The sequence below is a fragment of the Nerophis lumbriciformis genome, linkage group LG38 (assembly GCF_033978685.3).
Source record: "Nerophis lumbriciformis linkage group LG38, RoL_Nlum_v2.1, whole genome shotgun sequence".
NCBI lineage: Eukaryota > Metazoa > Chordata > Actinopteri > Syngnathiformes > Syngnathidae > Nerophis > Nerophis lumbriciformis.
Window position 1 is genome coordinate 7,541,612 of NC_084585.2, and position 13,641 is coordinate 7,555,252.

Below are 13,641 nucleotides of genomic sequence, written 5' to 3' on the forward strand. Positions count from 1 at the left end.
CCTATGTCAACATTAGTGATTTAACAGAACATATATATTTTTGTCTATTTTTCACAATTGCAATTATGTTGAATACAAAATTCTCATTGTTTCGATTAATTTTTCTGGCATCCACACATGCAAAAGCAGTCCAAGAGAAGCAAAGAAAACCCCACAAAAATCAATTTACAGTCACATTGTTGTTGCAATAAACTATACATTCAATGATAAACTTTCCTAAATAGCTACCATTACCTGACCATACACAAAGCGTGCGTGCGTGTGTGTTACGCACAGGCTTAGCTACGTCACTACGTGCTAAAAGCCGGAAGAAGTTGTAATGCTTAGAACTCTCTGGAAAGTTAGCGCCCTCTACAGGCAGCTGTGTAAATGTTGCAAACAACCCCTTTAAGTGTTTGCAGAGCTTGGATCGTTAGAGATTGAAAGGTATTGTGTTACTACTTCCAGCATACATAAGTGTAATACACAGTCACTATAAATAGTACATGATGAAGGCTTCCTTTTAAAGTCTAAAGGTTCTGCTCTGTGCTTATTGGTTTTGATACTTCCTTTCAAGAAAATTGTTCAGAAAACGTTCAGAGAAGCTCAAGCATGAAAATGAAGCTCTCAACCTGGTTGTTTCTATCTTTAGGCTGAGTTTGCGTAGATCAGAAACACAGTATTGATGCTGAGTATTGTCAGAACCTGATTACCTTGTGTCTCATCTTTCTCATTGCCTGTTGGTAGACTAGTGTTTAATTAATATTTTGTATCACCCCCTAGTTACTGCTTGTTCATGTTTTTTTTTGCTGAAATCTTTTTGAGCATCAAACACATTTCTCAGCAAAATAATATTTTCTCAGAGCGCCTTAACTTAATTATATACTCCCGGGGTCGTGGTGTTTTGGACAGCTCCTTATTTTTTTTGTTTTTCGAGATATTTTATTGCCATAAGGGATTTAATTTGGTTTGATGATGTTTTATACCAACCAGACTGCTTTTCAATTTCCTTCCAGAGAGGAGACATAATTCGCCCATCAAGTCAGCATCCAGCTCACCCTTCCCTTTGCCAGGGAGGAACCGGAGTAGTAACAGTGGTCTCGGGCCTGGATTGGGCCCAGGGTCTGTTTCTGGATTGACGAGTGGTGGGATCCTTGGTCGAACTTCTACTGCAGCATCTAGCATATATTCCTCTTCAACATCATCCTCATCCTCCTCCAATCCCAAACTACTCAAACCAGCCAAAGACAAACTGCCCGGCATACAGCGAAGACCTCCCTTTCCTTCCTTCAGGACGGTCCAGCCAGACAAGATGTAAGTTTCACTCATCCTGGTGGAATTGTGTAATGCGAGATTTGAGCGCGTTTTGGTAACAGTAGAATGAACTGAACACAGTGAGCCCTCTTTTCAGTAATTCACAATTTTTGTCTTGGTGGGCGAGGAGTGGGCTGCCGGCTTTACACACACGGGAAGCACAGACACACAACCTCCCTACTCGCGACCACCTAGAGCACGCCTGGGCAATTATTTTGACTCGGGGGGCCAAATTTAGAGAAAAAAATGTGTCTGGGGGCCGGAATATGTATGTTTAAGAACACTAATACAAAACCTCACAATAATGAATGCTAAAAACGTTATGACACACCACATTAAAAAACGGAATGGAATTTAATTTTTTTTTACTGAATTAAACACCCAGAATGTACATGAAAATAAAGAATGTGGGATTTACAATAACTATGAACGATAAAACACTGAATATTGACAACATATGAACGTCACACTAACTCTTGATCAACATATTTTACGATCAACCGAAACGCAAGAAAATTGTTGAGGGCACTAACTTTCCAGAGAGTTCTCAGCATTAGAACTTCTTCCGGCTTTTAGAACGCAGTGACGTAGCGAAGGGTAAAAAAAAAAAACACCTACAATTTGATACATCTGATACATCACTAAGCTGTAGAACTTTGTTGTAAAAATCTCCTTCCGCGTCTGTCAATGACACCCGCATTTCAGGCTGGCCGCTGTGGAAACACTCTGTGGAAATGCTCCCCACCCACACTGCTTGGTGCTTTGTCTGAGCTGCTGTGACTTAGATTACCATAGTAACTAATTTAATTACTATAGTTGTCAGGTTCAAACACTTATGGCACTTAAGACAAGAAGCAAGGAATCAAACAGAGACAGAATTAAATTTGGCTCAATGAGGAGAAACGCGTACGCTTGTACAGTGTCACCACGCTCTGACGAAAGACTGTACGTCTCCTCTTTTATTTGGACTTTCCCTGATTACATGGCAACAGCTGTTTCTAAGGAAGGGGGGTCGTAAACAGCCATCGCCTTTGTTACAAAACAGTTAAAAGAAAAGGTCATAAAACAGTTCAAAGAAGAGGTTGTAAAACAGTTCAAAGAAGAGGTGCCTGGAACTTGGGCAGGTTCTGCTTTCTCTCCGCTTTGTAGTCCTCGGGTCAAGAAAACATATTTCTGTGGATTACAATACATCAAAGAAACAGAACCCTCATGTCGCTCCCCATCCTACGCAGTGGAGTTTTACAAGCCTTTTGTTTGGTAGGATCAAAGATAGCTTTTGTCTTCTCGCTGAACTCAATGTAACACAACGTTTTGTGATAACTTAGATACAATTATTCTGACAATAGTAACTCGTATATAATGCAAAAGCGCAGATTCCAACCATTGAAATACTTTGTATAGTTCAAGACTTACGGTAATTTGAAAACATCAATCAATCAAATATTATTTATATAGCCCTAAATCACGAGTGTCTCAAAGGGCTGCACAAGCCACAACGTCACTGCACATCATAATGGCAGCTACAGTTTCGATCTCAAAGATCTAAAACAATTATTTGGGAATGTCCGGCGGGCCAGATTGACAAGGTTAACATGCGGCCCCCGGTCCCTAATTTGCCCAGGTCTGACCTAGAGAGAAGTGCAGCAATGTCACAAAAATTAGGAGTTAAAAATAAGATTAAAAAGTCAAATGTGCCGTTGTGGTAATATTTCAGCTTCAAATTGGATGGGCAATATACGCCCATCAACGTGGACAAGCGAGCGTTGTGATCACGTGATGGCAATAAATAAAAATACAACATCTGACCTCATTTTTCCAACCAGGGAAAAAATGCTCTTTAAAATGTTTTATCTGATTTATTTATGTTACATTTTTACTTACAGAAATGAGAGTCCATTTTATTGTTTTATTTATTTTGGATAAAAGTTATTTACCTTCCAACTAAAGTACAATGGTAAACAATTCTTCAGTAATGAAGAATAAAAGTTGATATCCTTTTAACTGGTTACATACATTATTACTGTATTATACATTATGATTACATTATAAACACTATAGTTTTTATCAGTTATTTCTTCAGTTTAACAGCATGATGTAGGCAAAAACTCAAACCAAATATTGTTTTAATGTGTGGCAGTCTAAAAGTAGCATGTCTTCCTTCATTTATTATTTTTGCAGTTTTAGGCATTTTTATTTCTAAAATATAAACATACCAAATCAAATGGCAATCCCAATTTTGTAGAGAAAAATGAGAATTTGGGTTTTTTCGTCAAAATCATGCAGCCCTACTACCTATGCTGTATTGTATTATATACAGAGGTGGGTAGAGTAGCCAGAAATTGTACTCAAGTAAGAGTACTGTTACTTTAGAGATTTATTACTCAAGTAAAAGTAAGGAGTAGTCACCCAAATATTTACTTGAGTAAAAGTAAAAAGTATGTTGTGAAAAAACTACTCAAGTACTGAGTAACTGATGAGTAACATACACACACATATCATATATATACATACATATATATATATATATATATATATATATATATATATATATATATATATATATATATATATATATATATATATATATATATATATATATATATATATATATATATATGTATGTATGTGTGGGGGGAAAAAAATCACAAGACTATTTCATCTCTACAGGCCTGTTTCATGAGGGGGGTACCCTCAATCGTCAGGAGATTAAATCTCCTGACGATTATCTCCTGACGATTGAGGGTACCCCCCTCATGAAACAGGCCTGTAGAGATGAAATAGTCTTGTGATTTTTTTTTCCCCCCACACATACATATATTGCGCTCTACTACGGTATCGAGCACTATTTTTTGGATAACCTTATTAAGACATATATATATATATATATATATATATATATATATATATATATATATATATATACACACACACATTTATATTATATTATATTATTTATTTTGCCGTTTTTGTTTACATGTTAAAGGTGTTTTAATGAATATACATGCATGTTTAACACATATAGATTCCTTTCTTTCATGAAGACAAGAATATAAGTTGGTGTATTACCTGATTCTGATGACTTGCATTGATTGTAATCAGACAGTAGTGATGATAGCGTCCACGTTTTCAAATGGAGGAGAAAAAAGTTCCTCCTTTCTGTCTAATACCACATGAAAGTGGTTGATTTTTGGCATCTTATTTGTCCAGCTTCCATATTCGTTTTTATACACTTTACAAGAAATACATTGGCGGCAAACTCCGTAGCTTGCTAGCTTGTTTGCGCAGGCTTTCGGAGACTCTTGTTTTGAAAGCGCAAGCGCGATTGAGCGGCACTTTTATTGTGAAGACAAGAACTGTGCAGTCAGTCTTTAGGCTTTTGACGGGATGTACGGTTGAAATAAAAGGGTCTTTTTTCCTTCACACTTTTGATTGATTGATTGAAACTTATTAGTAGATTGCACAGTACAGTACATATTCCGTACAATTGACCACTAAATGGTAACACCCCAATAAGTTTTTCAACTTGTTTAAGTCAGGTCATGTGACCGCCTGGCTCTGTTTGATTGGTCCAACGTCACCAGTGACTGCATCTGATTGGTGGAACGGAGTGAACGTCACCAGTGACTGTATTTGTTGAAACGCAGGCACTATGAAGGTCTGTCTGACAGACCAAAACAAACAAAGCGTGCATTAACAGATCGATAAAAAATAGTAGCGAGTAGCGAGCTGAATGTAGATAAAAGTAGCGGAATAAAAGTAGCGTTTCTTCTCTATAAATATACTCAAGTAAAAGTAAGAGTATGTTGCAATAAAACTACTCTTAGAAGTACAATTTATCCCAAAAGTTACTCAAGTAGATGTAACGGAGTAAATGTAGCGCGTTACTACCCACCTCTGATTATATACATTGTTCCCCCAGGGTCATCAGTGGTTGACTAACAAAAAATATTGAAACATTTGGCCAAATCTCTGTTCGAAAGTGGCATATCCTAATTATATGGCAATAATATTGAAAAAAATCCCTTTTCTTTTTTTATCCAAAAATATCAACACTTGTGCATTATTAAAGATGTTGTGAAAGCTAAAGACAGTTCTACTTTGATTTATGTTAGAGTTTTACATATGGAATATGACCAAATTAGATGTTTTTACTGTAGCTTAACAACTACTTTATTTATGTATGCAATTGTGGAGTACATTTAGTACAATTGCAAAGATACCATGTATAGATTGTGGTCCGAATAGAGCTCTGGTTAGACTTGTGTTTTATATCAGCACACTGTTTCGATCGGTTCTTGTGTGTACGATGTACAAATGCATTATTGTAAATCTGTCAGATGCAGAACATCATAACACTTTAAACAGTTTGTTTTTCAACCCCGGGTCATGAGACTTACAGTATGTTTTGTCCCTCCCAGCTCCACTCATATGTGCACATTTGTCTCTTACCATGCGTTTCTCACCGGCTCTTTGTTTCTAACTCTCAGCTTCCTTCTTGCTGCCCTCTTCATTTCTGTAACCTTTTCTTCCAGCCTTACCCCGGCTGTCAAGGTGGAGAAGATGCTTCTGAATTTGGACTCGTCAGCTAAGCTGGTGCAGGCCCCTTCTGCTCCCACAACCACCTCATCCTCCTCTACATCTTCCTCTAGCACCACCGTGAGCTCCAACACTACCACCACCATCACCACCTCCTCATCCTCAGCCCTTAAACCAGGCCTTAACTGTCCCTCCATACCAAAGCCTCCCTTACCGACACTGGGACAGGTCCCTAATGGCAAAGGCCACTTGTCTGTCTCGGACAAGAAGCAGGACAACAACAACAACAACAGCAGCAGCAGTGCTGGTAGCAGACGCCACTTTAACAAGAAACTGACAGGTGAGCTGGGGAAAGGAATGGTGGACTTTTTAAACAAAACTGTACTCTACATTCTATGAATCATTTGGTTACAGTACATACAGGTAAAAGCCAGTAAATTAGAATATTTTGAAAAACTTGATTTATTTCAGTAATTGCATTCAAAAGGTGTAACTTGTACATTATATTTATTCATTGCACACAGACTGATGCATTCAAATGTTTATTTCATTTAATTTTGATGATTTGAAGTGGCAACAAATGAAAATCCAAAATTCCGTGTGTCACAAAATTAGAATATTACTTAAGGCTAATACAAAAAAGGGATTTTTAGAAATGTTGGCCAACTGAAAAGTATGAAAATGAAAAATATGAGCATGTACAATACTCAATACTTGGTTGGAGCTCCTTTTGCCTCAATTACTGCGTTAATGCGGCGTGGCATGGAGTCGATGAGTTTCTGGCACTGCTCAGGTGTTATGAGAGCCCAGGTTGCTCTGATAGTGGCCTTCAACTCTTCTGCGTTTTTGGGTCTGGCATTCTGCATCTTCCTTTTCACAATACCCCACAGATTTTCTATGGGGCTAAGGTCAGGGGAGTTGGCGGGCCAATTTAGAACAGAAATACCATGGTCCGTAAACCAGGCACGGGTAGATTTTGCGCTGTGTGCAGGCGCCAAGTCCTGTTGGAACTTGAAATCTCCATCTCCATAGAGCAGGTCAGCAGCAGGAAGCATGAAGTGCTCTAAAACTTGCTGGTAGACGGCTGCGTTGACCCTGGATCTCAGGAAACAGAGTGGACCGACACCAGCAGATGACATGGCACCCCAAACCATCACCCAACCATGCAAATTTTGCATTTCCTTTGGAAATCGAGGTCCCAGAGTCTGGAGGAAGACAGGAGAGGCACAGGATCCACGTTGCCTGAAGTCTAGTGTAAAGTTTCCACCATCAGTGATGGTTTGGGGTGCCATGTCATCTGCTGGTGTCGGTCCACTCTGTTTCCTGAGATCCAGGGTCAACGCAGCCGTCTACCAGCAAGTTTTAGAGCACTTCATGCTTCCTGCTGCTGACCTGCTCTATGGAGATGGAGATTTCAAGTTCCAACAGGACTTGGCGCCTGCACACAGCGCAAAATCTACCCGTGCCTGGTTTACGGACCACGGTATTTCTGTTCTAAATTGGCCCGCCAACTCCCCTGACCTTAGCCCCATAGAAAATCTGTGGGGTATTGTGAAAAGGAAGATGCAGAATGCCAGACCCAAAAACGCAGAAGAGTTGAAGGCCACTATCAGAGCAACCTGGGCTCTCATAACACCTGAGCAGTGCCAGAAACTCATCGACTCCATGCCACGCCGCATTAACGCAGTAATTGAGGCAAAAGGAGCTCCAACCAAGTATTGAGTATTGTACATGCTCATATTTTTCATTTTCATACTTTTCAGTTGGCCAACATTTCTAAAAATCCCTTTTTTGTATTAGCCTTAAGTAATATTCTAATTTAGTGACACACGGAATTTTGGATTTTAATTTTTGCCACTTCAAATCATCAAAATTAAATGAAATAAACATTTGAATGCATCAGTCTGTGTGCAATGAATAAATATAATGTACAAGTTACACCTTTTGAATGCAATTACTGAAATAAATCAAGTTTTTCAAAATATTCTAATTTACTGGCTTTTACCTGTATAGTTGAAAAATCTTACAGTTAACATATTTTTTCCTCACTGTGTATGCAATGTATTGTAATGTAATGTATTTCACTCCTACTCAGAGCGTGAGTTCAATCCAGACATCCACTGTGGCGTTGCGGATGTGACAGCACGGAAACCCTGCACAAGATCCCTAACATGCAAGGTAACCAGTATCTCGCTTCTCTGTGCTGTATTCTTAGTAGGTCATGACGTATATTACTTCTTTCAAATTTCCAGCATTGTGAAGTACAGTACAGGCCAAAAGTTTGGACACACCTTCTCATTCAATGCGTTTTCTTTACTTTCATGACTATTTACATTGTAGATTGTCACTGAAGGCATCAAAACTATGAATGAACACATGTGGAGTTATGTACTTAACAAAAAAAGGTGAAATAACTGAACATGTTTTGTATTCTAGTTTCTTCAAAATAGCCACCCTTTGCTCTGATTACTGCTTTGCACACTCTTGGCATTCTCTCGTTGAGCTTCAAGAGGTCCTGAAAGGGTTTTCACTTCACAGGCGTTCATAGTTTTGATGCCTTCAGTGACAATTTACAATGTAAATAGTAGAGATGTCCGATAATGGCTTTTTTGCTGATATTCCGATTTTGTCCAACTCTTAATTACCTATTCCGATATCAACCGATACCGATATATACAGTCGTGGAATTAACACATTATTATGCCTAATTTTGTCGTGATGCCCCGCTGGATGCATTAAACAATGTAACAAGGTTTTCCAAAATAAATCAACTCAAGTTATGGAAAAAAATGCCAACATGGCACTGCCATATTTGTTATTGAAGTCACAAAGTGCATTATTTTTTTTAACATGCCTCAAAACAGCAGCTTGGAATTTGGGACATGCTCTCCCTGAGAGAGCATGAGGAGGTTGAGGTGGAAGGGGTTGGGGGGTGGGGGGTAAGGGGTAGCGCGGGGTGTATATTGTGGCGTCCCGGAAGAGTTAGTGCTGCAAGGGGTACTGGGTATTTGTTCTGTTGTGTTTATGTTGTGTTACGGTGCGGATGTTCTCCCGAAATGTGTTTGTTATTCTTGTTTGGTGTGGGTTCACAGTGTGTCGCATATTTGTAACAGTGTTAAAGTTGTTCATACGGCCACCCTCAGTGTGACCTGTATGGCTGTTGACCAAGTATGTATTTAGCGATTAGAGTGACAGATTGTTTGGTAAACGTATAGCATGTTCTATATGTTATAGTTATTTGAATGACTCTTACCATAATATGTTACGTTAACATACCAGTTGGTTATTTATGCCTCATATAACGTACACTTATTCAGCCTGTTGTTCACTATTCTTTATTTATTTTAAATTGCCTTTCAAATGTCTATTCTTGGTGTCTGGTTTTATCAAATAATCAAATCAAAAAATGCGACTTATACTTAAGTGCGACTTATATATGTTTTTTTCCTTCTTTATTATGCATTTTCGGCAGATGCGACTTATACTCCGGAGCGACTTATACTCCGAAAAATACGGTAGTCATGAAAATAAAGAAAACGCATTGAATGAGAAGGTGTGTCCAAACTTTTGGCCTGTACTGTATATTTGGATGCCAAATAGAAAAAGTGTGCATACATTTATCACAGGCATAACTGTCATTACCTTCTTGCCGTTACATACAGGCTCAAAAACAACTCTAATAATATCTGGTTAAATATTAACCACTCTTTTGCCATCAACAAGCTTCTGGCATAATTCTTGTTGGAGATTTGATGGAATTGATATGTATATATTCTTGGCAGAATTGGTAGATCAGAATAGTTAATAATTCAGTACTAGCCTAGTTTTAAAATGACATTAATTCCCATGATCATGTATGCAAACTTTCTTCCCGCAACTGTATAGGAATATCACCTCATTTTTTCAACAAATTGTGTTAATTGACTATGACTGATTGAAATGTTATCCCTAAAATCCACTGCTCCCGTCAAGATGTGTTCATATTGCACAATTTTAAGCCATCAATCCATGTTAAAACTGGAAGCTGAGCAGGTGGTTTTTCTCAGGCACAGATTTTGACCTCTGACCTCTCTTTTTGCCAGACACATTCCTTAAACCAGCGGAGGGCAGTGCCAGGGCGGAGGAAACGCTTTGACACATTGCTGGCAGAGCACAAGAACAGAACAAAAGAGCGGGAGAGGGAGAAGGAGAGAGATCACCACCAAACCCATTCCCAGCAAAACCCCCCTCTCAGGGACCCACACCCCTCCCTCCAGCTCCCCGCTTCTCATGATGTCCACCCGGTGGCTCATGGCAACGGACCCACCCCAGAAGCCACAAGACCAAAATTTCACAGCCCTGGTGTTCCACGGTCAGTGATGACCTCTTGGATCGTTTTTTTTCTTGTTTCTTTTACATTTAGCGACACTATAGTCTGTCATAACTGAGTTAAAATTGACAAAATGACACATCACTGTGGTACCTCAACTTACAAGCTAAATCGGTTTCCCTGACCAAGCTCGTAACTCAAATTACTCGTATCTCAAATCAACGCCGCCCATTATAATGAATTGAAAACAATTAAATCGGTGCTTCTACTCCCCATAAACACCCCCATTTGGACATGTAACATGCCTTTCAAAGAAAGAAAAACTAACTTTTAGATAATAGGATAGAATAGGTCTTTATTAGGATATGTCTTTATTGTCATTGCACAAGTACAACAAAACTTTGTTTTCAGCACAAACCCGTTCAAGATTAGACAAACAGTGTACAGGGTTACAGAACAGGAACGCTGATGGGTCGCCACAAGGCGCCCCGTAAAAAGATGGGGAAAAAGGTAAAACGCTGGGGAAGGATGAGTAAAAAAATACAATCTCGAATGGGCTCCTCAGGGGGTCCAGTCTGGAGTGGGAAAAAACCTCCATAGCAAAGCACATATGCATATTACAACATACATCTCGAGACTTGCAACAGAGGGAAGGGAGTGCGGGGTCATGATGGTAGGCCGCAGCTCTCAGGCGCTGACCATCCTTTCATCACCCCTATGGGATTTGCGTCGAGGGCGTTGGATGGGGGTGGGGGTCCTGTGTGTGTGTGTGTGGCGTATATTTTTGTGGATGCATGTTTGTGTGTAAGCCTGCAGTGTGTCTCTGTTCCGCGGCCTTGATGTTCGTGCAGTCGCTAGTCCAAAGTCAACAACAACAGGTGTGTGTCCATGAGAGACAAGAAGGAAGTTTGTTGTGTCTTCGCTGCACTGTCCTTCGGGAGAGTCTCGAAGCTAGGGAAACAATCCAAGTTAGAATGTTTTGAGTGAAAATAAAATTTGCTTTTCACTCTAAATTGTCTATGACTGGTCCTCAAACCTGCGAGGCAGACAGTCCGATGTGATCCAAAATCACAAGAGTGTCCACAGTTCTTCCCGCATCCTCCAATCATTTGTGGCAGCTTTGGGGTACTTTGAAGACTGCCAGCAACTTCCAATTTGTCGACAAACCAGAGCAACGCTTACTCCAATCAGCAGATGTCCTGTTGTCATAATTCCGATTAGGTAGATATCTTCACGTCCTCGACCGAAAAGGGTCGCCAGGCACGCGGCACACCTTCTTCTCCCAAGAGTCCGTCGTGTGTCCAGCAACAACCGCTCCGTCACGACAAGCAGGTTCCCCTAAACCAGGGGTGCTCATTACGTCGATCGCGATCTACCGGTCGATCTCGGAGGGTGTGTCAGTCGATCACCAGCCAGGCATTAAAAAAATAGTCCTAAAAATGAGCGATCATAAATCTTCACTATGACGTCACTTTCGTCACTTGATTGACATTCACGGCACCCGAGGGTCTTCTGAGATGACGCTGGCTGCTGCCAGCTCATTAAAATTACCGACTGGAAGGCGAGAAACGCTTTATTTCAACAGACTCTGGCGCTGTACCTGTCGTCAAAACTCCAAAGACCGACTGCACAGTTGCACAATAAAAGCTCTGCTTCATCCTGCCTGCGCTACCAAAATAAGAGTCTCAGAAAGCTGGCGTGCACAAGCTAGCAAGCTACGGAGTTTGCCGACAATGTATTTCTTGTAAAGTGTATACAAAGGAGTACGGAAGCTGGACAAATAAGATGCCAAAAACCAACCACTTTTATGTGGTATTGGACAGAAAGCAGGACTTTTTTTCTCCTCCATTCGAAAATGCGGACGTTATCATCACCACTGTCTGATTCCAATCAATGCAAGTCATCACAATCAGGTAATACACCAACTTATATTCTTGTCTTCATGAAAGAAAGGAATCTATATGTGTTAAACATGCTTGTATTATCTTTAACCACCTTTAACTTGTTAACAATATTAACTATATGTGTTAAACATGCTTGTATTATCTTTAACCACCTTTAAGTTGTTAACAATATTAACTATTTGTGTTAAACATGCTTGTATTATTTTTAACCACCTTTAACTTGTTAACAATATTAACTATATGTGTTAAACATGCTTGCATTATCTTTAAACACCTTTAACTTGTTAACAATATTAACTATATGTATTAAACATACTTGTATTATCATTAAACACCTTTAATGTATTAACAATATTAACTATGTGTTAAACATGCTTGCATTATCATTAAACACCTTTAACTTGTTAACAAAAACATATATTTCATAAATAAGTAAATATAAATTATATATATGAATGAGGTAGATCCCCACGACTTGATCAATTGAAAAGTAGCTCGCCTGCAGAAAAAGTGTGAGCACCCCTGCCCTAAACCCAAGATCTTGTCAATTTCGTTGAGGCCAGTTAAATAGTTCCAATGTTGATTTGGAGAGCAGTGCAAAAAGAGGCAACAAAAAAAGTTAAGACAAGACAAAGAAGCAAGCAGGAGAGATAAGGGAGAGGAAAGGGGAGCGTCCACCCTCGATGAGTGCCAGAGAACAAAAATTATAACAAATAATTGTTGTTTGAAAAACAATACAATAGAATGACTACAAACAACAACAGTAGCTCTATGTATTAATATGGTAATAATGAACAGCATTTATTTTTGAAAGCGGACTAATGCGGTATCTCCTTCAAGCTGCTTTTCCATCAGACTGAGTTCAAATCAATTCGGTAACTTTTTAGCAAAAGCAATCAAGCAGTGTGACTGTGAAATGAATAGTGGATATTGGACACTGCAGGTGAGGTTTCCTATATTCCTGTCATTTCTTGTAAGGGAATTAGGTATAAGTGAATTTCGGATACAAACAAGCAAGTAAAGAACAATTATGCCAATAATCTTATTTGAATAACACTTGAATTAACAAGAGGAAACCTTTTCTGCTCGCAATTTCAACATTCAATCACTTTTCATTAAACGTACAGTAACTAACATTATAACAGTAGATGTACCTGCTAAATAAAGCTCCCAGACCCGGCCAAATAAATAGATGAAAGACGGTGTCCCAGGTGTGCAAAAGCATGTATGCCGTCTCATCTCTGTTTATGGTGTTGGTTCATTGCTTCCTAATTTTCATAGCCTCCTTCATCCATCTTTTGTATTTATTTGTCTCTGATAGAAGGACTTTTCCTTGGCTGTTTCATGTGTTGTGTTCCGGAAGTCGGTGCGTTGCCGTAACCTACCGTACTCAGCGTGTCTGAGACCCTTGGTTTATACATAGCACAAAGCAAAAAAAAACTTTGTATGCAGTGTTATTTCATTTTAAATTTCAAAAAATGTTTGCGGCTCCCATTGTTTTCTATAATTTGTGAAACTGATCAAAGTGGCTCTTTGACTGGTAAAGGTTGCCGACCCCTGTTCTAGACAATATAAAAACAAGCTAACCGGGCGGTAGGT

The 13,641-nt window shown here is 39.3% G+C and overlaps 1 protein-coding gene across 3 annotated transcripts in view; it reads left to right on the plus strand.

The window, feature by feature from the left end:
- atxn7 (ataxin 7) overlaps positions 1–13,641 on the plus strand; it is a 117,416-nt gene that overhangs the window by 76,304 nt on the left and 27,471 nt on the right. For all 3 annotated transcript variants that reach the window (XM_061932664.1, XM_061932663.1, XM_061932662.1), the window contains 4 exons: positions 996–1,293; positions 5,826–6,169; positions 7,925–8,007; positions 9,912–10,180. In XM_061932664.1, the coding sequence (XP_061788648.1) occupies positions 996–1,293; positions 5,826–6,169; positions 7,925–8,007; positions 9,912–10,180 (994 nt within the window). The remainder of the gene's footprint in view (positions 1–995; positions 1,294–5,825; positions 6,170–7,924; positions 8,008–9,911; positions 10,181–13,641) is intronic.